We start from the raw sequence: 25893 nt of genomic DNA, 5'->3' as shown, positions 1-25893 counted from the left end.
AAAAAAAGGTAACAAAAAAAGATAATGATTTCAAATTAGGATAAATGGAAAAATAATACTAACAACAAAAACAGGAAATTTGCAATGCAACCTTTTCAAAGATCAACTCCATTAGGCATAATTTGAACACATCCAGTTCATCACTGGGATATTTGGGGTTCTTCAACATCTATGCATTCATTCAATGTGTGTTTATTATGTCTTATGTCTAGGCACTCTTCAAAAAATAAAGGGAAAGGGATGTCCACAGAGGATTGATAAGGTGATATTTTGAATTCTTCCAATGCCTCTTACTACAGTAAATCTTTCTGTGCTGTGCATTAATGTGACCAAGATTAACATAGCCCCAAACCCCTGGCATATTTGAAAATATGACTTTCACAGGAATCTGGCTTTCTGGGAGTTTTGTTAGGTGTGAGTCACAGTAAATCTCTAAATGAGGTCTTCTTGAAATTCTTTCTCCCTTCCATTTTTTTTTAATTTTTTTTTTTTTTTTACATTTATTTATTTTTGAGAGACAGAGTGAGACAAAGTGAGAATGGGGGAGAGGCAGAGAGAGAGGAAGACACAGGATCGGAAGCAAGCTCCAGGCTCTGAGCTGTCAGCACAGAGCCCGATGCGGGGCTCAAACCTACAGACCGTGAGATCATGACCTGGGTCGAAGTTGGACACTCAACCGAGCCACCCAGGCGCCCCCTCCCTTCCATTTTTAAAAGCTATGTACATACGTGATTTTCCTGTTAATGTCTTACTCACTTTCCACTTGTTAAATCTTTCTCTTGGCAGAAAGAAATTGCTGTTTGTTTGTTTGTTTGTTTTTTGAGAAGAGACAGAATAGCCTGCATTGGGGTACCTGGCTGGCTCAGTCAGTAGCACATGTGACTCCTGATCTGTGTGTCACGAGTTCAAACCCCATGCTGGATGTAGAGATTACTTGAAAGAAAGAAAGAAAGAAAGAAAGAAAGAAAGAAAGAAAGAAAGAAAGAAAGAAAGAAAGAGAGAGAAAGGAAAATAAAGGGGCAATAATTTAAATAAAAAGAGAAATAAAGAACATTCTGCCTCAAACGTCTTATATTTGCATTCAATTTGTGCTAAGATTAAGATCATAAGTATTCTGAATCTTAAATTAATAACCTTCTCAACCAGAGGTCATTAATACACATTTATCACTGAGTTAGTATAAATTAAAGGAAGAAAAAAAGGCTCTCAAAGGGCTGAGGCTGCACTATGGTCTCACAGGAGTTCTAAACCTTTTTTGTGGTAAATGTCACGTTCCAAGCATCAAAATGTGTAGAAATAAAGGGTTTCAAAATACAGGCTGTCAGTACTGTGGTAAATTTTGAACATCACCTCATCTCAGATCTCTATGAAGATGTACCAAGTAGCAGTTATGAAAAACCAGCTTAAAATCTATTTCATTTGAAATCTTTCCTATTAAATGATAAACATTAAGGGAAGTATAACATCATTTTACATGTCACCAAAACTCCTTAGTCAGCAGAAAAGAGAAACAAGTAGCCAAATAGAACATTTCTATGTTTCAGAATTATTACCTTCCCTGACATCATTTCTTAGGGCATTCAAGCAGGCAGCAACATGTCCCTTATAGCCACTGTCATTTCCTATTCCAATTCATTAAACACTAAGTTTTCCTCAGAAACATACAACCCACATGAAGATTCTTCTGCCAGTCAGAAAAAGATCAATTCAAAGGATGTAGAAATCAATATGCAACTCTGAATGGCCATGAAGGCCATGATAAATTGTCACCTACACATGGAATTGTATTTTGTAGGTAGCCAGGGTATGGGCAGAAGCAGCAGAAGCTTATAATAAAACCTTATAGTTGGACTTATTTCATTTTGAAAGGCCTATTTCATACTGACTGGCTTCTCTTTGGCTGCCAAAGAATGGATCAAGTTCAAAAGTTAAAGCCACGTTGGTAATCCTTTCTATTTGCCTTTCTCTCTAAAAATTACTCTAAATAAGTTAGGCAATATAGTTAGCTTACACATAGAGGCTTGATTCAAAACTTTAGTTCTTGGGTGCCTGGGTGGCTCAGTCAGTTAAGCATCTGACTTCAGCTCAGGTCATGATCTCATGGTTCATGAGTTCGAGGCCTGCGTCAGGCTCAGAGCCTGGAGTCTACTTCAGATTCTGTGTCTCCCTCTCCCTGCCCCTCCCCTGCTTTTGCTGTCTCTCTCTCAAAAACAAAATAAAAACATTAAAAAAAACCACTTCAGTTCTCTAAATCATTTTGTTTCTCTTCTCAGTGATACTTAAAATTCTGGGACTCCAGAGTCACATTCATAAAAACATTTATAAACACCACTGACAATAATTAATTAATTAAAAATCTCATGGCTACTATATGCCCCAATGGAGACCAGAATAAAATAACAACATAATGTGGAAATAAGGGCTTGAAATAATGCAGCTGGCACTCTCCTCTTAACTATGAATGAGGCATTTGGGATTGTTAAGGTAACATCCAGCTTTCAGAAGCATGCTGCTACCAGGAATGGAAAAAAAGAATCTTACACCTCCTTTTCTTTCCTAGTTCTAAAGTGGTGGGCAAAATGTCTGCTTTTACCGGTTTGAAATTGTCTAACCATTGCCAAAGAATGAGCAAAGGAAATTATATATACATGTTCTCCTCCTAAAATGTTACCTTCTTTGTGAAGCTGTCTTGATTCATTATTTAGAATGCATAGCTTCCTTTTCTACATTCCATCTTATAATTTATACTTCTATTAATATTGCATTAATATTTTCTATGTGAGTAATGTGTTTACAGGCATTCTTACTAAACTGTGAACTTCCACAGCTCAGAGACCAAATTATTATCTCTCTGGTCCCCACAATGCCAAGCGGAGTGTTTTACAAATGGCAGGTATAAAATAAATGCTTGATGAATGAATGTATATGGTGGTGTTAGCTTTATGAAGATTGTAAGTTATGATTTTAAGAGTTCTAATAAAAGTTGAAAGTAAAGAGGATAAAGAAACCACACTTTACTCTTAATTTCTCCCTCCACCCCAATTTCTTTTCTCTGTATTTGGTATCACGATTGTGTACACTGAAAAGGGAAATGCATCTAGAGATGTCCTCTTGAAAATATATTTTATATTCAATATGTCTATTTTTGACAACCTTCATGTAAACCATCTTTCGGAGAAGACTTCCAAGCTTAAACTGAACTTGATGGGGAAAGTTCCAATCTGTCAGACATTTATCTATTCCCTGTGACTAAAAGTGCTGTCAGATGCCTCAGAAAAAAAAATCCAAAATCCTAACAGCTGAGAGGATGCCACAAGACTCTACTAACCAGGTGCTGCCTATATAAAATAATCAAGAAGGTAAAAGAAGGAACCCTGAATTTAACTGGGAAGGAAAAATGGTCTTTAGCTCTCAAAAAACAAAGGTCTAACCAGAGACTGATTAATGAGGAGTGACAACTGTTTCAGGAACACAGAGTAAAAGGAAACATACATGTCTAAAGAGTGATAGGCAAGGAAAGTCATCTCAAATAAGATTCCCCTTCCCCACCTTATTTTAATTTGTTTCACATGTTATTTTTCTACTGGATACAGGGTTTGGCCAAACTTTAACTGGTTATTTGGAAATTTATACACAACGATCAATTTCTCCCACAATGTACATTTTTCCTTCCAAAACAAACAAGGTACTTTGCTCTGACAGGGACAATTTCCAATCTCTAATCACTGAAAGGTACAAGAGAAGATGGGTAATCGTTTGAATATCATACACTTTTGAGCTCATTAGGCCATTATCCCCAGGGTAGGTTTAATCAAAAGATGAAGGATACAAGCTCAAAAGCTTTTAGTTGACAAGAAGCAGGTCTTTGGCTTGGGATTTTCATGTTTGAGCTCTAAGTCATGTTCACAGAAAAGGAATAAGAAACTAGATTGGCTGGAGAATAGAAAAGAGACTTGAAAGAAAGGTGTGAGACTTGTGACTTGGTCTCTTAACAAGGTTGAGGACTTTGCACAAATTACTTAAGTTCTCATCCCTAAAGTACCTACCTTCCTTCCTTCCTTCCTTCCTCTTCCCTTCCCTTCCTCTCTCTCTCTCTCTCTGTCTCACACTTGTGATGGCGGGGCGGGGAGTGGAGAGGGAGAATCTCTGTGCTGAGCATTGAGCCTGAGACAGAATTCCATCCCACAACCCTGGGATCACAACAAAAGTTGAAGTAAAAAGTCAAGGCTCAACCGACTGAGCCACCCAGGTGTCACTAAACTAATAATTTCTAAAGCCCCCAGTGTTCCTATCAATTTTTAATTGTCTAATATTGTTCCTTAAAGTCATAGATTGGTTCATTCAACTATATGAATACCTTCAGTGAACTTTATAAAGGACAGTTTCTGCCCTCAAGGAGTGGATAAGTCAGTGGGAAGAGTGAAGAATTTAGTCACAGCTTCTAGGCGTTCATTCTTCCATTCAAGTTCTAAACAAAGGTCACAAGGAGCCCAGCAGGGAATGAGAATGGAAAGGAGTAGGAGAAACTCCACAGACGTACTTAGGAGGAAGAGAGGGTTATATATTTCCATCCTCCAACGTTTATTGAGTGATCACTGTGTACCAGGCACTGGGATGGTCACTAGACATCCAGGAGTGACCCAGACGGATAAGGACTCTACTACGGCTTACTGTATTCTAGGTGGTGAAGAAAAACAGATTAACAAATAAATGAAATCCAGATTGTGATACATTTGAGGAAGGAAAAGTAGTAATGAGAGGTAATAACTGCGTTTGCGAGCAGGGTGGAGAGAGAGAAACTTTCGTTAGCATAGGGAAGAGGGGGAAGGCTCTTTGCATAGTTACCAAAGCTGAGACTTGAGGGCAGATGAGAACGAGAACAGCTACCACGGAGGGACTAGTGGTCCCCCCAGATGGAAGCTGGTAAATACTGACGACGGAAAGGGCTGGAGCAGAGAGACCATCTGCCAGGCTGGAGCTTAAAGAGCAATTACTTCTGGAAAGTTTGGGATTAAATCAGTTGATCTCAACCAAGGGCGATTTTGCATTTGACCACATCTGGAGACATTTTGGGCTATCACAATTCGGCAGGGAGAGGATGAGAAAACCTGCACTTGGGGCACCTGGGTGGCTCAGTCGGTTGAAGCCCAGACTCTTGATGTTGGTTCAGGTCATGTTCTCACGGTCGTGGGTTCTGCCCTGAACGGGAAGCCGGCTTGGGATTCTCTCACTCCCTCTCTCTCTCTCTCTCTCTCTCTCTCTGCCCCTCCCCTGCTCGCACATGCTCTTTCTCTCAAAATAAATAAATAAACATTAAAAAAAAAACCTACGCTAAAGAACAATTTTAGCCCAAATTATGGCTTAGTCATTGTTATAAACTCATGTTTATAACACCTGGGTGGCTCAGTCGGTTGAAGCCCAGACTCTTGATTTTGGTTCAGGTCATGTTCTCACGGTCGTGGGGTCCAACCCTGGGTCCAGTTCTGCCCTGAACGGGAAGCCTGCTTGGGATTCTCTCACTCTCTCACTCTCTCTCTCTCTCTCTCTCTCTCTCTCTCTCTCTCTCTCTGCTCCTCCCCTGCTCGCACATGCTCTTTCTCTCAAAATAAATAAATAAACATTAAAAAAAAAAAAAACCTACGCTAAAGAACAATTTTAGCCCAAATTATGGCTTAGTCATTATGTTATAAACTCATGTTTTTACCAACTGGTATCTTTTTTTCCTTCACTGCAGAAACAAAGTAAAACTAGGTTTCAAGTGACCCCATGCTTCCTTTACCCATTTTCTAAGAAATCCCATTGCAGAGGTTCAAAGGACTTCACGAACCTTAGAGAAGCTCCACAAGGCACTGAGTATGTCCCTGAACGCGTGAGAAAGGGTCTGAGGAGACCAACACCCGACTGCTTACGGGGATCACCTCGCTGAGGTTTCATTTGCGTAATTACAAATCAACGTTCGAAATAACGCAAAGTTGGGTCTATGCTAGGAAAGAAGTGAGATACCCTCAAGGATGAAAACGTCTGTCTCCAGACCGCTAGCTGCCGCTTCCAGGTTGACGGCCGTCCCCAAAAGCTCTAGATGCTTCTCCCTCATCCCGCTCTGCAGTGGCCTCAGGCCTCTCTGCCCGCCTCCCGCCGCCAGTCCCGGTCCCAGGCACGCAATAAAAAGCGGTCCTCCGGGCTTTAACCCAGCACCGCCCGCGTCGGCCTCCCCGCCGCCGCCTCACCTGGGCCGGCAGGCGTCTCCTCAGCAAGCCCCGCGGCGCGCTGTCCTCGACGTTCCGGCTGCGCAAGCCGAGTGGTCCTGAACGGAAGGCCCCGTCGGGGTTCGCGTGCGGCGCCGCGAGCCAGGCACGGGTCCCGCAGGCCCGGGAGCGCGTGGCCAGCAGGAGAGACGCGGCGCCGGCGACCGGGGGGCGTGTGGCGGGGAACCCGCCGCGAAGGAGGCCAGGCGCGGACGACGCCGGCGCTGAGGGGGCAGGGATCTCCAGGGGGCCGTTAGCAGCCTCTGGCAGCTTTTTGCATATTCATGAAGCCGAACGAGGCGGGCCGCCCGGGCTTGACTTGGAGAGGTTATGAATTATTCATGAGTAAGTGTCTCTCGCCCCACCCAGAAAGGCGTCGTTGACTATTCATGAGCCCGAAAGGGTTTGGGCTCGAAAAGGCCGTTGGGCATCCTTCTGAGAGATCTGAGAGAGACCTCGAGGAGCTGAGGTGAGGGCTGTGCAGAGGCAAGGTGCCCGGAGAAAGAGCGCGCCTGAGCATTGTTACTTCCGTGTTCTTAGGTTAATTTTTTTTTTTTTCTTTTCCTTTCCTTTTACTTGAGGCTTTAAGTTTGATTTGAAAGTATTTCGCTGAGCCCCGAAGTGCCCTGAGGAGAAGCGGGAAGGCGGCGGGGGTTGCTGAGGAAAAAAACAAAGAGAAGCTTCTAGATAACACCCTCCCCACCCACCCCCGCCGCCCTCAGGGCTCGATTTCGAAAATTTTCGCACATACCAGGAAAAAAAAAAAAAAAAAAAAAAAAAGAGTGGCGATAATTGTACCGTGAACACCAAAGTAGCTATTGAATTCAGATTTCGGTGGAAAAGGAGGATTGAGTCTGGGTGAGGAAGCTGCAAGCGGCCAGTCAGGAAGGGGCGGGGTGGGGGTGAATTTAGCTAGGCCAGGTTTTCTCCAGACATGGAGGTGTTCTGCCAGAACCAGTTCTTGCCAGAATCATCAGGAGATGACAGAGCTGGGGATGGGTCCGCACGGAATGACCTTGACTCCTTTTCCACCTTAACCGGGACGTGCCGTTTAATCTCCGTGGACTTTAGTTCCCCAAACAGTACAGGGGAGAAAGTGGCTTGAAACGCGAGATTAGCCAATCACCGACGTGCGTTCGGATGTGCAGAGCATGGGAGGCGGTGTGCAGTACATCATGTACTCGCTGGTGAAAATGAAGATAAAGCTGGGTGCTTGCCCCTAAAGGAATTTTCTTTCTTTCTTTCTTTCTTTTTCTTAATGTCTATTTTGAGAGAAAGCGAAAGAAAGCGAGTAGGGGAGGGGCAGAGAGAAAAGGAGAGCGAGAATCCCAAGCAGGCTCTGCGCAGTGAGCACAAAGCCCAACGGTTCTCATGACCTGGGCAGAAATGATGAGTCCCTCTCTTAATGAAGTGGACCACCCAGGCGCCTGCCCCTATAGGAATTTTTTATTTAATTAGGCTGAGAGTCTAATGTCTCCCCCCATTAGATCATCATCAATCTCTTGCCATGTGAACAGTATTATTTTACATCACTGTAATCCTAGATGATGACTGGCACATTGTGGTCACCCAGTAAATGTTGAATGAATGAATAATTGAAATAGCCTGAAGAAGATATTAAAAAACCAAAATAGCATGTACAAATAACCCAGTTAATATAGTGGAAACCATTTATTCTGAGTGAGCTGGGAGAAGAAATTACCAGAGCCAGATGGGATTTATTAAAATGGTGAATGATAATTTGTGGAAGCAAACTCTGTGAAGCCTCTGAGTAACTGGGTGACCTTTGACAAACCAAGTTCTTTAAAAAAAAAATTTTTTTTTTAATGTTTATTTATTTTTGAGAGAGGGAGAATGCAAGTATGTGAGCGAGGGAGATGGAGAGGGAGGTAGAATCCGAAGCAGGCTCTGCACCGTGGGGCTTGAACTCACCAACCATGAAAGAGATCAAGACCTGAGCTGCAGTTGGACACTCAACCGACCGAGCCACCCAGGTGCCTCAACAAACCAAGTTCTTTTGTTGAACTTCGTTTTCCTCTTCTCTATTGTCAAAATCCATGACCCATTTTGAATTAATATTTGTATACAGTGTGAAATTTAGGTTGAGGGTTTTCTTTGTTTTGTTCTTTTTTTTGGGGGGGGGGGGTTCAGCCTATGCATGTCCTATTGTTCCAGTACTATTTGTTAAAAAGACTATCTTTCCTCCACTAAATTGACTTTCCTTTTCTTTAAAGTGAAGAGATTGGATTGGCTGTAGAGGATGTGTCCTTTCCCTTCCAATTCTATGTTGCTGAGCCCATTTAGGTCAAAATGTACTTCCTTTCAGTAAAGCCATCCTTCCAATCAGGCAAGAAAGATCATCTAGTTGCATTTATTAGAATCCAGCTATTCGATATTACTCATTTGAGAGAAAGGGGATTTGTTGGGAAAAAATGGTTTTGGAAGATTGAGAAAGATGGGTGGGGAGTGTTAGGAAACCAACTATTATTGTCTTTGGGCAAACATAATAAAACTGGTTTTTGCTTCACTCACAATGGCCAAAGAAGGAAAAAAGTGGCTTAGGCTTTAATGCGCTGAACAGTAGCTGGTTAATCTTTATCTGAATCTTGGATTCACACATAAAAGGGTAAAACAGTAAGCAATTGTATCACCATTTTAAATAGGGCAGTTGAGATGTAGGTCAAGAGGTAAGCCTAGCATGAGTCTTTATCTGAGAAAGCACAGAAATCTTTTCTCTTTCTCAAGATCATAATTCTTGTCACAGAGTAGACAAGCATAAAAATGAAAGATATTGATGCCCTGTGAAGTTTCAGATGTTTGTGGGTCAAATATGCAAGCAAATATATAAGTGAAAGACATTTGAAAGTTAGAGTTCTGTTCTTCAAATCCATAGTTATGAAATCTCTCTTGGGTTTTTAGATAATGAGTTAGAACAAGGTGATAAAAAAACAATCAGAGTTATTCTCTAAGAGTGCATGATCTGTAGTGTCATACCTCCTGGGGCTGTTAGCTCGTGAGCTTTCAAAATTAAGCAGAGTTTGTACTTGAATAGGAGACTTCCACAAAACACCTGGTCAAAGGGAAAGCAACAGTAACAACAGAATAGTTAGAGGTTGAAAAGAGCCTCGCTATTAAAAAAAAAAAAAAATTAGATACATTTTGCCTTCCTAAAGCGAACTCATTCTAGAAAACCAGAAAAAGACACAAAGACACTACTGTATTTAGAAATAAGCAAGCAAGCCCAACAACTAGGAAGGTACTGGTAGTGCATCATTTTATTTATTTACCTGTATTTATTTATTTTGAGAGAGAGAGAGAGCATGCATGAAATGTGGGGGAGGGGCAGAGGGAAGAGAGAGGGAGAATCTTAAACAGACTCCATGCCCAGAGCAGAGCTTGACGTGGGGCTCCATCTCATGACTATGAGATCATAATCTGAGCTAAAATCAAGAGTCGGGCACTTAACGGATTGAGCCACCTAGCTTCCTGGGTAGTGCGTTATTTTAGGTGGGTGAAAGCAAAAAGGGATTTTATTTTGGGGAGTCATTGTAGAAAAACCCCTAAATTGTGAGTCAGAGTTTCTTGAGTTTTATTCTCAGTTCTACCACTAAATGTTTGATTGACCCTAAGTCAGTTGACTTCTCTGGACCTTGATTTCCTCATCTAGAAAATTAGATGTTTGGGGTAGATGACATTCAAAGTTCCTTCTACCTATTAATATTAATATTCTGTAATTCTTTTCTAGATGCTTAATTCTTCCTTGTTCTTGTAGTATCTCTCTATTGATTCAGGAGATACTTTTTGAGCATCTATTTTGTTTCAATACTGTAATTGTGCTGAGGATTCAAGAATGAAGTAAAGCAGGGGCGCCTGAGTGGCTCAGTCGGTTGAGTGTCCGACTTCAGCTCAGGTAACGATCTCGCAGTTTGTGAGTTCAAGCCCCGCGTGCTCTGTGCTGATGGCTCAGAGCCTGGAGCCTGCTTTGGATTCTGTGTCTCCCTGTCTTTCTGCCCCTCCCACGCTCATTCTCTGTCTCTCTCCGTCTTTCAACAATAAACATTAAAAAAAAAAATTTTTTTTAAGAATGAAGTAAAGCAGACACAAAAGGTCACATATTACATGGCTTCATTATATGAAATGTCCAGAATAGGCAAATCCATAGAGATGAAACATGGATTAGTGGTTGCAAGGTGTCGGGGAGGAGAGAGTGGGGAGTGATTGGTAATGGGGACAGAGTTTCTTTTTGGGGAACAAAAATCTTCTAGAATTAATAGTGACAGTTGCAAAACCCTGAATATACCAAGATCCACTAAATTGTACCTTAAAAAAAACTTTGAAAAATAAATGAGCTAGACAGACACAACTTTACTCTCACGTTAGCTCACAGTAGGGTGGGATGGATACATAAATACAGCCATGATACAGTATATATTACAATGGGCACATAACCCAACTTGCTCGCTGTAGTGAATCAGGAAATATTCCTTGAGAACATTATACTAAACCATGTCCAGGAGATAAGTAAGAATTGAGAATGGAGAAGAATGTTTCAGGCAGAAGGAATATTGCAAAAGCCTGAAAGCTGTAGAGAATATGGTCCTTTAGGGTAATCAAAGTAGATAAGAATAGCTGATTCATAAAAGTGTAAGGGAAAATGGTTAGAGATGTGGCTAAGAAGGCATGAGCCAGATCTTGAAGCCATGGTAAGGAGTTTGGATTTTATCCTGAGCAAAGTGGGAAACCATTGAAGAATTTCAGTCTAAGAAGTTACATAATCAAGTTCACAATTTAGAAAGAAAACTTTGGCTATGGTACAAAAAACAGCCTGGAGAAGGGCAGGATCAATGACAGGCAGACTAGACTGGTGGTTGTAGCAGTCCAGACAAAAGATGAGGCTAATCTGATCTAAAGCAGAGATAACAGCATGTATAAAGTGAGTAATAAACATATTTGATAAATGTTAAGGAGACTGGATGTGGAAATGAGAGAGGGAACAGAGTTGAGTCATAGTTTTTAGGCTTGAACAGTTAGGTATTTGATGATGTCATTTACTGAGCTAGGGAACAGAAATAGGTTTTGGGGGGAAAGAGCTGACATTTAGATGTGTTGGGAACATCAAAGTGGAACTGTCTCATAGACTGAGGTATAGATTTCTAACTCCTCAGAGAGACCTGGGCTCCTTATATCCAATCATGTGAATAGATATAGTAGTTGAAACAATGGGAATGTGTTTGTTCATCCAGGAAGTGTGTTTAGAAGTAAGGAAAAAAAAAACCAAACAAACAAAAAACTCCTAGTACAGAACCCTGAACACAAATGTTAAGAAATGGGCGGGGAAAAAAGTCTGAAATAGACAATGAGAAGGAAAAACTGGAAGGCTGGAAGAAAACTAGGAGTTCAAATACTAACATAAGATTTAAAAAATATAAACATGCTTTATTACTTATAATGAAATATTTGTCAGTGTTCTAAATGCCCTATATATAATGGCTCATTTAGTCCTCCCACAACCCTGTGAAGCTGGTACTATTACTATCCTTGTTTTAAGATGGGGAAACTGAGGCACACAATCTGCCCAAGATGATAGGGCAAGTTAATTGCAGACTGAAATTTGATCCTAGATAGTGTGACTCCAGAAGAGTGCGAGTACTTAACCATTATGCTAGGTATGCTCTCTGGACGTACACATCCCCATGTAAACATTGTAAGAGCCCTGAGAAGTTGGATTTATTGTCTCTGTTTTACAAAAAAGGAAACTGAGGCCCAGGGTGATTGTGTGATATGGCCAAGTTACAAAGCTACTAGATAGTTGAACAGAATTTGAGCCTAGGTTCCTTAACTCCAAAGCTGCTTTCTACTACATTATACTGCTGTTTATTTCTCTCTTCACACACACACATATGTGTAAATAAAATTTAACTTTACTTATTTTAGAAATGTTAATTCCTCAGGTATTTACCAAATGCTAATAGTAACCAGCTTTGAATCCTTTCTCAAAAACAAGTGCCCTGATTTGTCTCAGAGTTTTCAGTGATAGTATCAGTTTAATCCAGGTTTCTGTACATTCCTATATAGATATAATGTCCTAGCCATTATGTCCTAATTGAATGATGCTTTTTTTCAGCACTTGATTCTCTAGAAATGCCATCAGAATGTCTTATGATCATAGAAATTTTTTTTTAAGTTTATGTATTTAAGTAATCTCTACACCCAACGCAGGGCTCAAACTCACAATCCCCGAGATTATGCTCTACTGACTGAGTCGGCCAGGCACTCCCATAGATAGATTTTTTTTTTAAATCAATGAAGAAATCTATTTAAAAATTCTTCTCATTATTATTTATTATTTTTTAATGTTTATTTATTTATTTATTTAGAGAGCCAAGTAGGCTCAGCACTGTTAGCACAGAGCCTAATGTGGGGTTCCATCCCATGAACTGTGAGATCATGACCTGAGCTGAAATCAAGAGTTGGAGGCTTAACCAACGGAGCCACCCAGGTGCCCCTATTCTTCTTATGTATTGTCTCTAAGACTAATAACTACCCCAGGAGGGGGTCATTTACATGGCTTAATGGACCAGAACTAGGGCTTAAACTTCTGTAGTTCCTTATTTTGCTCATTTTATTTCTTGAAGTTTTAAGGGAAACAATTGATGTGTTGAGTCAGATTTGAAGGTTATACACAGAAATGAAAGCTATATTTTGAAGTCAACAAAAGACACCTGGCAACGTTTAAGGACTAAAGGACTGTTAGGTGGTTTTCAGTGTCCTACAGGATATTGTAAGAGTGTCCCCTAGTGCTGATCTGAAGAAGTAATTTGAGAGAAATTAAATATTACTTGTTTATAATCTCTATCACCATCTTGTGGCCGTGTCCTCAAATAATTCTGCCTTTTATTTGCAAAATCATCCAGAATCTTGCATTGTTCAATACACCAAAGAAGGTCACAGGCTATCCTGGGTGATCCAGAATGGAATTACTTTAAATAGGTTATTTGGTCAGAACTCCATAACTTGAAAAGCAGCCCCAATACAAATTAAATTAAGATCAGTGGCACCTGGGTGGCTCAGTTGGTTGAGCGTCCGACTTTGGCTCAGGTCATGATCTCACAGCTCGTGAGTTCGAGCCCCACATCGGGCTCTGTCCTGACAGCTCGGAGCTTAGAGCCTGCTTTGGATTCTGTGTCTCCCTCTTTCTCTGCCCCTAACCCACTCACATTCTGTCTCTGTCTCTCTCAAAAATAAACATTAAACTTTTTTTTTTAAATAAAGATCTTTGAAAAGAAAAAGGGAATTTGCTTCTTTGTTTATGCCAGTGAAGCAATAGAAGTGCAAACCAGATGTATTTCTTTCTCTTTTTTTTTTTTATAACTTAAGGTCCCTCTGTTTTATTTATTTATTTATTTATTTATTTTTAATTTTTTTTTTTTAACGTTTATTTATTTTTGGGACAGAGAGAGACAGAGCATGAACAGGGGAGGGGCAGAGAGAGAGGGAGACACAGAATCGGAAACAGGCTCCAGACTCTGAGCCATCAGCCCAGAGCCTGACGCGGGGCTCTAACTCACGGACCGCGAGATCGTGACCTGGCTGAAGTCGGACGCTTAACCGACTGTGCCACCCAGGCGCCCCTTTATTTTTTTTTTAGTATACTCTACCCCCAATGTGGGGCTCAAACCCATGACTCCAAGATCAAGTCACATGTTCTAACGATTGAGCCAGCCAGGCACCTCAAAACTAGATGTATTTTCAACATTCATTTTTTAAATTATATTAAAATATGCATAATATAAAATTCACCACCTCAACCATTCTCAAGTATACAATGCAGTGGCGACTAAGTGCATCATGGCGTTGTGCAAACAACACTGCTGTCCGTCCTAGAAGATTTTCATCAGCCTGAACAGAAACTGTATGCCCTTTAAACATCACATTCCTTCTATCCTTCAGCCCTTTGTAACCTCTATTCTACTTTGTCTCTATGAAGTTGACTACTTTGGGCACCTCTACCTCATGTAAGTGAAATCATGCAATATTTGTCCTTTTGTGTCTGGCTTATTTCATTTAGCATAATGTTTTCAAGGTTCATCCATGTTGTACCATGTATCAGAATTTCATTCCTTTTTAAGACTTGTATATACCATTGTATATACCACATTAAAAAAAAATCCATTCAACTGTTGATGGACATTTGGGTTGTTTCCATCTTTTGAGTATTGTAAATAATACTGCTATGAACATTGGTATACAAGTATTTGACTCTCTGCTTTCGGTTCTTTTGGGTATACCTAGAAGTGGAATTGCTGAATAATATGATAATTCTGTTTAACTTTTTGAGGAACTGCCAAAATGTTTTTTACAGTAGCTGTATGATTCCCACCAGCAATGCACAAGGGTTCCAAGTTTTCCACATCCTCACCAACACTTGCTATTTTCCATTTTTTTTAGAAAAGCCATCCTAATGGGTGTGAAGTGTGAACTTTAACTTTTGAGTTACCTTTGAAAGCCAATTAATTACACATGAAGTTAAATCAAGAAATCTTTTTAAGTTTATTTATCGAGAGAGAGAATGTGCATGTGCATGTACGCGAATGGGAAGGGGCAGAGAAAGAGGAAGTGAGAGGATCCCAAGCAGGCTCCATGCTGCCAGCACAGAGCCCAACGCGGGGCTCGAATGCATGGAACCACCAGGTCGTGATCTGAGCCAAAATCAAGAGTCGGATGCTTAACTGACTGAGCCGCCCAGGCGCCTCTCAAAAACATTTCTCGAATTGGGGCACCTGGGTGGCTCAATCAATTAAGCACGTCCAGTTCTTGATTTCCACTCAGGTTGTGATCCCAGGGTCATGAGATTGAGCCCTGTGTTGGGCTCTGACCTGGGCACGGAGTCTACTTAAGATTCCCTCTCTCCCTCTATCACTCGTGCTCTCTCCTTCCTTCTGTTTCTCTAAAAAACAAAAAAGGAAAAAGAAAAGAAGTGTTTTGAACTCCTGCTATATATATTTATATAGCCACACACACAGAACACAGTTGCCCTCTAAGGGAATAAAAAGGATGAGTAAAATATATTCTTGAGCGGTGACTGGGTGGCTCAGTCAGTCTGACTTTGGCTCAGGTCATGATCTCACAGCTAGGCTGGTGACTTCAAGCCCTGCATTGGGCTGTGTGCTGACAGCTGAAAGCCTGGAGCCTGCTTCGGATTCTGTTTCTCCCTCTCTCTCTCTCTCTCTCTCCCTCACTCATTCACTCTGTGTCTCTCTCTCTCAAAAATGAATAAACATTAAAAATTTTTTAAAAATATATATTGTTGAATCTTTAGGTAATTTACCATGTATTTTTCTCCTTCAAATGTATTTGGGAACAAGCAAATCAACTTAAATTCTCACTGGGTGGTTGGAAATACTAGTCTAGAGATCGTAAGCCAAATTTATAGAAAACTGGTAGTGGAGATAAAAATGGTTATTAAACTAATTTTCCAAAGAATATAGTCAATGCTAATTATATAGTCCTTCTTTTGGAAAAGTCACAAAAAAGGTTATTTTGGCAAAGTCTCTAATTTTTTTTTCACCCCCACAGGTTTGACTTGTTAAAAGAATCTTGATACATTACTACAATGGCCACTGCTCAGCTCTCTCGCTCTATCAAAATTCACAAAGCATCTAAGGTATTTACTAAGAATTAAACGAAAATCAATGACTATTTAGTGAGTTCAGAATCATGACTTTAATCTTCGGTGTTTTTATAAATAGCAGTTTTATCACTTAATTGGCACATAATATTCTGGCAGAGTATGTCTACATTTTAACTGCCTAATGGGCTGAGGATGTTCAAGAAATTAGAATAGATTCCTACAAAGTGACTGGGTGCTTGTTTCATGCTCATATGTTTAGATTTTCTAGAGTAAAAGAAATCAGGATCAAAAAAGATGTTTAAAGAGAACAGTTCTCTGTTAGATCCTCATTTCCTGAAGCAATTAGGAAATTTTTGATATGCACCATGATGTAATTTTAAGGACTGAAGGAAAGAGCACTGAGAAGAACTTGGAGGCTGGGCCCCTGTGGGAGCATGCCAGAGTCAGGGATCCTTCCCGAGTTCACAAGGGCAGGTCTGTCTTGTCCCATGACATTCATTAATGAATCATTCATTTATTAATTAAGAGCTTGGTATTATATAATACATATTATAAATAAATCTTTATCTCCCAGAAGTTTAGAATCTGGTAAAGGAAATAAGATTTAAAGGAGTCAAACCAATATAGAAAGCAGTATATACATTATATATGTGAAAAAGAGTAAAACAATACAAATTATAGGAAGTTAGAGATTTTGTATAGACTGGAATAGTTTGTATATTACTCATGAAGGAAATGTGATGTAAGGTAGACTTTGAATAATAAAAAGGATTTGAGTAGAGGAGAGAGAAGAGAACTCTATGAGGAAAACCTACCAACATGCTTTGGCTAAAAATGAGAAATGAACATTTTAGAGAATAATGAAGAACGTATCCTTACTGGAGTGGAGAGACATCATGTTGGGCAGAAAAAGGAAATAAAACTGAATGGGAACTTTGGAAACAAATTAATATGGATCTTAAAAGCCAAGCTAAGGAATTTATGCTTTATTCTTTACTTTTTTTTAAAGTTTTTTAAAAAATTTATTTAATCTCTACACCCAGTGTGGGGCTCAAACTCACAACCTCAGGATCAAGAGTTGCATGTTCCTCCTACTGAGCCAGCCAGGCGCCCCTGCTTTATTCTTCAGTCAGGAGAGTGAATAAAATTGGGGTACCTGGGTGGCTCAGTTGGTTAACATCCAATTCTTGATTTTAGCTCAGGTCATGATCTCACAGGTTTGTGGGATTGAGCCCTGTTTTGCCTCTGGGCTGACAGCAGGGAGCCTGCTTGGGATTCTCTCTCTCCCTCTCTCCCACTCACACTTGCTCTCTCTCCCAAAATAAATAAATAAATATTTATTTAAAAAAGAGAGTGAATAAAATAATTGTTTTAGAAATATTAAGCTGCAGCAAACAAAGGCAAGATTCCAGCTGAAGGAGAATTAGGGCAGAGAGAAAGTAGTCATCTTTCTGGCTTGAATTCAATATACTCACTGGATTTCTGATCTCATTTGGTTTCCTAAGTGTGCTTCCTTCCTGGGGGGAAATGCTGAGCTGGGTATATATATATATGAATTACAGTCAGCTTGGGAGTTACTTTCTCTCTGTAAATTAACAAATTGATGTTTTAATATAAACAGATCTTTGTAGTTTGGACTGAATGAACTATTTCCAGTAAGTTTTAAGTGACTGTATGATTTTGTTATTTAATACTTAAAACAACAATAATAACAATTCTAGAAGCTAACATTTATTCAGCATTTGCCATGTACTGGGCACTGTGCCAAGGGCTTTATATTATTGTTTCAATTAAACCTCACAATAAGGTGGAAACTGAAGCTCAGAGAAGTAAAGTAATTGTCTTAGGTCATGTAACTTGACAGCTGAGCTGTCAAACATCGCGTATGTCATTAGCACACTGTCTTGTTAAAATAGCTTGACATAGTGTTTTTTATTGTCAAGTCAGTATTTTCATGTATTTGACATTTATGAAAACATCAATGATGACCCTTAAGGTATTAGATCAGTTGAGCTAAGAAAAATAAGAACAGTTGAGCTAAGAAAAATAATCCCTAGGATATAGAAAAATAACAGAACTTTAGAGGGCTTTTCTAACTATTGATCTTCATTACTGCAAATGGCCTTTTAGATTCTATATTTAAAGTAAATGTCTTTATACTTCCAGGTTCTTTAATTTTACAAATGGTTATTACTCAAGTGTTACCTTTAAGTTTTGGCAAGTTTTCAGTAAGGTGCCATATATAGATGCCATGCCAACTATTATCCACTTACTCAAAAAGACCTTAATTTCTGAGGCTCTGTCAGTACAAAAAGCGGTTTTCTGTAAAATTTTACATGCACACACATGCACACCACATACATACCTAATTCCCCTTCAGCTTTAAGTTTTCCTACTTCTGCTACAGCTTATATTCCTAAAACAATTCTTTTACTCACTTTCCTGATCAAATCCACTGACTTCCCATTGATTGTAAAATAAACCATAAATTCCTTAGCCTGGCTTTTAAGATCCATACTGATTTGTCCCCAAAGTTCCTATCATACATGCAAGAGTATTATAATTTTATATTATTTTATTTTATTATATATTTTTATTTATTTATTTTATTGTATACTTATTATATGTTATTATTTTATTATATACTTTTTAACAACGGAATATAATATAATTTGATAATTCATTGCCAGTGTGCCAAAGAACGAAGTTTATATAGCAAAATCATGACTAGAATGTCTTTTGGATATAGCTATAGAAAAGCTTTTTGTGAGTTCTTCATCATCAAAGGCATATTTGCGGGTAGTACCTGCCTCTAAGTAACAGGATTATTAAAACTTCAACAGATGAAACTGTGTAGTATAGTAAAAAGACCTCTGAATTTGATTAAGATCATCAGAGACTTAACCATCCTGACTTCTAACAGCATGGAAGTAGTTTCACTTACTTTGTATTTTATATTGATGAAGTCATACAGTAGCGCTCATTTGTATGTGGTTCTTTTGCTCAGATTTGTCTGTGAGAGTTATCATATTGTTAAATATGTTATTAAATTGTTAAATATATTTGTAGATTGTTAAATATAGTTGTAGATCATTCATTCTCATTTCCGTATATTATTCCATTACAGGAATATATGACAATTTGTTCATCCATTCTTTTGTTGATGGGCATTTGGATAGTTTCCATTTTGGGTCTATCACAAATAATGCTATTATGAACATTCTTTTGGTGAGCATAGGTATGCGTATCTGCCAGGTGTATATCTATGAGTGAAATATAGGTCATAGAACATGTGTATCTTTAGCTTTAGTAGATACCACTGAGCAAATTTTCCAAAGAGGTTGTACCCATTTATGCTCCTATAACCAGTGTTTCAAAGTTTTGATTGATTTATATCCTTGTCAACATTTGGTATTTTCTGATTTTTAAAAACTTTAGCCATTTTGGTAGGTAGTGTAGTGTTATCTAATTGTGGTTTTAATGTGCATTTCCCTCATGAAGTTTGAGTGCTATTTGTTGGCCATTTGGATATCCTGTTTTATGAAGTGTCTTATCAAGTCTTTTGTCCATTTTTCTTTTTGGTTGTCTGTCTTTTCCTTAGTGAATTTTAGTTCTTCCTATATCCTGGATATGGGTCCTTTGCAGATATATGTATTGAGAATATCTTCTCCCATGTTCTCTTTGAACAGAAGTTCTTAAGTTTGATATAGTCTAATTCATCAATATTTAGAAAATACTTTAAAAATAAAATGTATTGGGGCGCCTGGGTGGCGCAGTCGGTTAAGCGTCTGACTTCAGCCAGGTCACGATCTCGCAGTCTGTGAGTTCGAGCCCCGCGTCAGGCTCTGGGCTGATGGCTCACAGCCTGGAGCCTGTTTCCGATTCTGTGTCTCCCTCTCTCTCTGCCCCTCCCCCGTTCATGCTCTGTCTCTCTCTGTCCCAAAAATAAATAAACGTTGAAAAAAAAATATTTAAAAATAAATAAATAAATAAATAAAATGTATTGACAAATGCCAGCTGGAGTTCATGAGACATATTTTGTGCTTGGATTAAATAAGAGCAAAAAACAGTCTCAGACTAATTAATTGTTACAAAAATGATCAAATTTTCATTTTTATTTTTATACATGTACACAGTAAATACTGAATATGACAAACATGTTGAAGTGATAACTCAAGATGCAAAACAAACTATCAGCAAATATTCTACATGAATTTAAGTTGGTAGAAAATTCTTATATGCTGAAGTAAAATTTATGCGTCTGTCACTCTCTTCTGACATTCCTAATATGGCATACCATTTCTTAGGGCAGACTATCCAATCAGTTAAGAATAACTATATGAATTTTTCAATATATCATACATACACACATATAATTTAGAAGGAAGCTATTGTTAGCACTCATACATTTTATAGAAGGCTATCTGATATCTTACAGAACTTAAGTATTCTAACTTCTTACCTTAGTATCCTGCAAAACTCTATCAAAGTACAAAAACATGGAGATACATGGTAGTAGAATAGTAAATGAATAGTAGTTCCACATAGGTAGAGTAGGGTGTATAGGAGAGGATAGGGAGTAGGGGCAGAGAGGAGGGGATGGCAAATGAGGCAAGAGAGCTAGGCAAAGATAAGACTGATAGTTCTTTTTTTTAAATTGTTTTTAACATTTATTCATTTTTGAGAGACAGAGAGAGGCAGAGCATGAGTAGGGGAGGGGCAGAGAGATAGGGAGACACAGAATCCGAAGCAGGCTCTAGGCTCTGAACTGTCAGCAGAGCCCGATGTGGGGCTCGAACTCATGGACCGAACTCACGGACCGTGAGATCATGACCTGAGCCAAAGTTGGAAGCATAACCAACTGAGCCACCCAGGTACCCCAAGACTGATAGTTCTCAAATGCTCCACTAAGGTACTTGAACTCTATCCTATATGAACACTGGTCATGTCATAATAAGATTTATATTCTTTAAAGTTAATGATGGCAATATGAAGGACAGAGTGAATGAAAGTAACTTTTGGCAGAGAGATCGGGGCTACAGCATGCAATAAACGGGAGAAGTAAATATGTCCTAAGTCAAGGCAGTGACAGTGAGAAGGGAAAGGAGAAGATATATTTGAGAACTCTTTTAGGGAGAATTATAGGGTTTAGTGCTTGGAAATGGGGTATGAACTATGAACAAGAAAGAGAAGCCAAAGATGATTCAACTTCTACCCTGGATGATTGGAGTGGAGGCTGATTAATTTGTCTGGGAATGAAACTTGGGATCAGGTTTCAGTGAAAGGTGATAGAGATAAGTTGAGTTTGAGGGTTCTACAAAGTGGCCTAGGAGTAGATGTTCACGAAACAGAAACACAGCAGTAGGGCTTAAACAGAAATAAAGATTTGAAGTCTTCTCTGTATGGGCTATAGCTGAAGCAGTGAAACTAGATGAGATTACCCAAGAAGTGAGAGCTATGCAAAGAGAAAGGACTGAAGAGAGAATTTAAAGGGCAGAAAAACTGGAAAAAATAAGAGATTGAGATAAATACAGAGGGATATGTGAAAAATCAAAAGAAAACTGTTATGGCAGCTGAAAAGGAAGAGGGAAGATGTGGGAAGTGTCAAACACTGCAGAGAAGTTACATAGTAAGAGGACAGAAGAGGTTGATGATAGGATGTACTTGATGACTTTGGAGAGAATGTAGGGGGTAAAAGATTGCATTGGGGATCTGAGGAGTATGTGAAAAGGAAGGAGATTATGTAATCATAGTAAAGCTCCAGTTTCACCTCAAACCCATGGATCATTGTGAAGTAAATTATACTAGTCTTGAATTGCTTGGGTAACTGTCCCTGCTTTTCTTCTCTGCCTTACCTATAAAGATCAACTTTAATGCAGTTTTCAAAGCCCTGTTTCCTTTTGATTATCTATAAAGGTATCAGATTTGAAGTCTTGAAAAATCTTTCCATCATATCTGTGGTAAAGGCATGATGGCTGAATATATTAAAGAATACTAATCTTTTTCATCTTTTTCTTTTTTTCCCCAGGAAACAGTTTTTCCATCCCAAATCACTAATGAGCATGCGTCATTGATAATGGTGAAGAAACTTTTTGCTACTTCTATCTCATGTATAACATATCTCAGGGGCCTGTTTCCAGAGAGCTCTTATGGAGAACGCCATTTGGATGGTAAAGTTTAACTCAGTGATTATCTTGGCTGTTGTAGCCTTTTTCTTTACTTGGTAAGAGTAAACCTTTCATTGTTCACAGAGTGTGCTAATTCCAAGTCATGAGCATGTTCTTCAAGATCAGTTTGCTAATTTTTATTTATTTATTTATTTATTTATTTATTTATTTATTTATTTATTTATTTATAAGTAGGCTCTGAGCCCAGAGCAGAGCCCAACACGGGGTCTGAACTCACAACCCTGAGGCCAAGGACCTGAGCTGAGATCAACAGACACTCAACCAACTGAGCCACCCAGGCACTCCTTCCCTTTTTTTTTTTTAAAGATTTTATTTTTAAGTAATCTCTATACCCAACATGGGGCTTGAACTTACAACCCCAAGATCAAGAGTTGGTTGCATGCTCTTCCAACTGAGCCAGGCAAGCGCCCCTCATTTTCCATTTTAATTTAACTATGTTTAGTGGTTCTACTTATAGGAATCATTACTTCCTAGCTGGATACCAAATGACAGACTGAGAAGAAAATAAATCTGTATAGACAAGCCCAGTAATTCTAAACCATACCTATAAAAGCAGCAGCTGGATCAAAATCTATTTGGGCGCTGTAGATTTGCACTATTTTGTGCCTCAGTTGAGTTTGTTTTCTGAGGTTTACTTTGGCATTGAGGAAGTTTAATGCAGCCAGGTGAAAAACTCTTCATACTGTTGACACATATAAATATGCTGGAAGAAAAGCATATTCATGCCAAACCCATTTGTTGATAAACATGGAGAGACAATTATTATTCTAATAGTGCTTTTCTTTTCTCAATTGCCAGGTCTCCTACTTTCCTCTCTTTTATTTCTTGTGTCTGAAACTTATGATCTCATTTCCTTATATTACAAGCTGTTTCTGGCTCCTTTCCTTCTCTTGTATTGAAAGAAAAAAAAATGTACCTAGGACTCTTCAATTTTTTAGAATCTTTTATTATTAGCTTTAAAAGCTGAATTGTGATAACAATTCAGAAAAATCTTGCTGATTTGTCACTAAAATGGGAACTATCATTTAGGAAAATAAATGTAAAGAGCTAGAAGTTTCCTTATAAGATCATATTTTTCAAGATCTAACTTAAAGTTCCTCACATCTGTATTTAATGATATACCTTGGCCTCATTCCAATTTAATTTTCTTAACATTTGATTCTCTATACTAGCATCAATGAAAGGCATGTGGTGCTATAAATACAAAAACATGATATTTGCAGTCATGACAACTTCATTTGTGTCATGTCTTCTTTTGATCTATAGAAAATAAATCTGTAATTGTGAATATGTTTATATGTAGCACAGAGTTGCATTTCTCTTCATTTGGAACAGAATTGGGAAAAATTGGAAAAAGACATTTTTGGGGTAATTAATTAAGGGTTTATTGTGCGTCAGTCACTACCCTAGGCATGGTAAGGGGATGAAATGTTAAAAACCAAAATTCAACTGAGTGCATTTGAAGATCTAATTGGTTTTATTCAATAATTCATGAATGATGCAATATCCAATGTAGCAAATAGAAATAGTTCTAAGAAGCTGTACAAAATGGAAAACTATTATAGGCAGGGTGGGACAAGGAAGTCATTAGTAAAAGAAAAGAAAAGTTTGTATCAGGCAGGGTCACCTTCCTTGGGGGGGTGGGGAAAAGGCAGGGGTCTATCCTGCAGATTACCTCACTAGGGTTGATCAGTAAATTCCAGATTGACTGGTTAAAGTTTACATTCCTGCAATTAAGTCTTGGTTTGCTCTTTGTGGAGGGCAAGTGTTTCCATTTCAGGCCCTTTCTCTCTCTGTCTCTGTCTCTGTTTCTCTCTCTGTCTCTCTCTCTTTCTTTCATTCAACATGGGTAACACTATTACTTATGGCTTTATTTTTTGTGATAATTTTAGTGGAGGTTATATGTTTCCCTCTCAATGTTTGTACTTAAAGTAGCATACATCATAAATATGTTCAGTTCTCCTATGTCACTCTTTTTGGTAATCTCTAAATATTATACCAATATGGAGTAATTTTCATGTATCTCAATAGAGATAGAGGAGACATCAATTTTAGAACAGGAAAACAACATGAAAAGGTGAAGTGACATGCAAAGTCATACCTGTATCAGTGATTGATTTTAGAGTGATCTATACCAAAACTCTTTTAAAAAATTTTTTTGGGAGGTGGCGCCTGGGTGGCTCAGTTGGTTGAAAATCTGACTTCAGCTCAGGTCATGATCTCGGTTCATGAGTTTGAGCCCCACGTGGGGCTCTGTGCTGACAGCTCAGAGCCTGGAGCCTGCTTCGGATTCTGTGTCTCCCTCTCTCTCTGCCCATTCCCCACTCATGCTCTGTCTCTGTCTCTCAAAAATGAATAAACGTTAAAATAAAAAAATAAAAAGAATTAAAAAAAAAATTTTTTTTTTCAACGTTTATTTTTTTTTGGGACAGAGAGAGACAGAGCATGAACGGGGGAGGGGCAGAGAGAGAGAGGGAGACACAGAATCGGAAAAAAAAATAAAAAGAATTTTAATGTTTATTTATTTATTTACTTTTTGAGAGAGAGAGAGAGAAAGCATAAGTGGGGGAGGGGCAGAGAGAAAGGGAGACAGAATCTGAAGCAGGTTCCAGGCTCTGAGCTGTCAGAGCCCAATGTGGGGCTGGAACTCATGAACGGCGAGATCAAGACCTGAGCCAGTCAAAGTCAGACGCTTAACTGACTGAGCCACCTAGGCACCTCTAAGCTAAAACTCTTTTAATATGATTTTCCTGTTCTCTGACTATAGTAAGGTGGTTGAATTTCAGATGGAAATTAATATTTGAGAATAATCCATGGGAAGAATTTTCTTCTGTATTTTCATTGAGAGGGAGAGAAATATGAGAGAAGTGACTTGAGAATTGAGGTACATGTTTTAAATTGGTTAATGGAAATGGTCTCAGTAATACCTTATGATTACTTGAAATTCAACGGAAGCAAAGAAGTAACACAAATTGATTTTGCAGCCAACTCAGTTGTGCTGCATTGTAGAAGGGGAGACTGCTAGACTACAATCAAAATTGGAACTAAGCTAATCATCAACATAGAATTTATTTCTAAAGTAGATATTTAGAGATTCAAAATGTTTTTATAAGCTATAAAACTAAGTTATGCAAATAAAATAGTTAAAGGAAATATCCTTATTTAGCATGGACAATTTTAGTACAGCAATCATTTAGTAGAGGAAAATAGACTGTGTTTCTATTTTTGTAGACCTCAGTTTAAAAATACTTCGAGAAGATAAAAAATGTCCGGGGTCACTGCATATTATCAAATGGTAAGTAATTGAAATTCGCAAAAGTAGAACAACATTATTTTTATCGTGGTTGAAATTACCCATAAGACTATTTGGGAAGATCATTTCCTTAAAACCATTTCTTTCTTCTTTCTCTTTTTCTCTCTCTCACTTTCCTTCCTTCCTTCCTTCTTTCCTTCCTTCCTTCCTTCCTTCCTTCCTTCCTTCCTTCCATTTCCTTCTCCTTCCTTCCTTCCTTCCTTTTTCTTCCTTCCATCTTGTTTTCCACAATTTCTTAGAAATTTATAACAATTATTTCATATAATTTTAAGGTATTGATTTAGTTTATTTTTTGAAGAAAATGGACTTGTACAAGGATAGAAAAATATTTGGCTCCTGAAACAAATACAACACTATATGTCAACTAAACTTCAATAACAAAAATTTTAAAAAGAGAGAAAAATAGCAGTCAAAATTTGATTACTCATCACATGCATATCAGTATCCTAAGCATTATGGGAAGCAAAAAGAAAAATAAGATGTAGTTCCCTACCTTAAAATTGCTTACCTATAACC

The 25893-nt window shown here is 38.6% G+C and overlaps 1 protein-coding gene and 1 long non-coding RNA gene across 6 annotated transcripts in view; one reads left to right on the top strand and one right to left on the bottom strand.

The window, feature by feature from the left end:
* LOC122471002 overlaps window positions 1-6333 on the bottom strand; it is a 45662-nt gene extending 39329 nt beyond the window's left edge. Inside the window, exon 1 of the long non-coding RNA XR_006294054.1 lies at window positions 6228-6333. This is a non-coding gene — a long non-coding RNA (uncharacterized LOC122471002). The remainder of the gene's footprint in view (window positions 1-6227) is intronic.
* A 147-nt stretch (window positions 6334-6480) lies between these two features.
* Window positions 6481-25893, top strand: part of HORMAD2 (HORMA domain containing 2) — a 90091-nt gene continuing 70678 nt past the window's right edge. For 4 of the 5 annotated variants that reach the window (XR_006294049.1, XM_043559317.1, XM_043559316.1 and 1 more), the window contains exons 1-4: window positions 6597-6714; window positions 15822-15909; window positions 21905-22046; window positions 25296-25359. Coding sequence is in view for 4 of the 5 variants with exons in the window: in XM_043559317.1 (XP_043415252.1) it covers window positions 15859-15909; window positions 21905-22046; window positions 25296-25359 (257 nt within the window). In the remaining variant the exon portion in view is untranslated. The other variant, XM_043559315.1, reaches the window with a different exon arrangement.

The sequence above is a fragment of the Prionailurus bengalensis genome, chromosome D3, assembly GCF_016509475.1.
Source record: "Prionailurus bengalensis isolate Pbe53 chromosome D3, Fcat_Pben_1.1_paternal_pri, whole genome shotgun sequence".
NCBI classification, from domain to species: Eukaryota; Metazoa; Chordata; class Mammalia; order Carnivora; family Felidae; genus Prionailurus; species Prionailurus bengalensis.
Note: the sequence above shows the minus strand (reverse complement) of the source record. Positions and strands in the feature narration are given on the sequence as shown.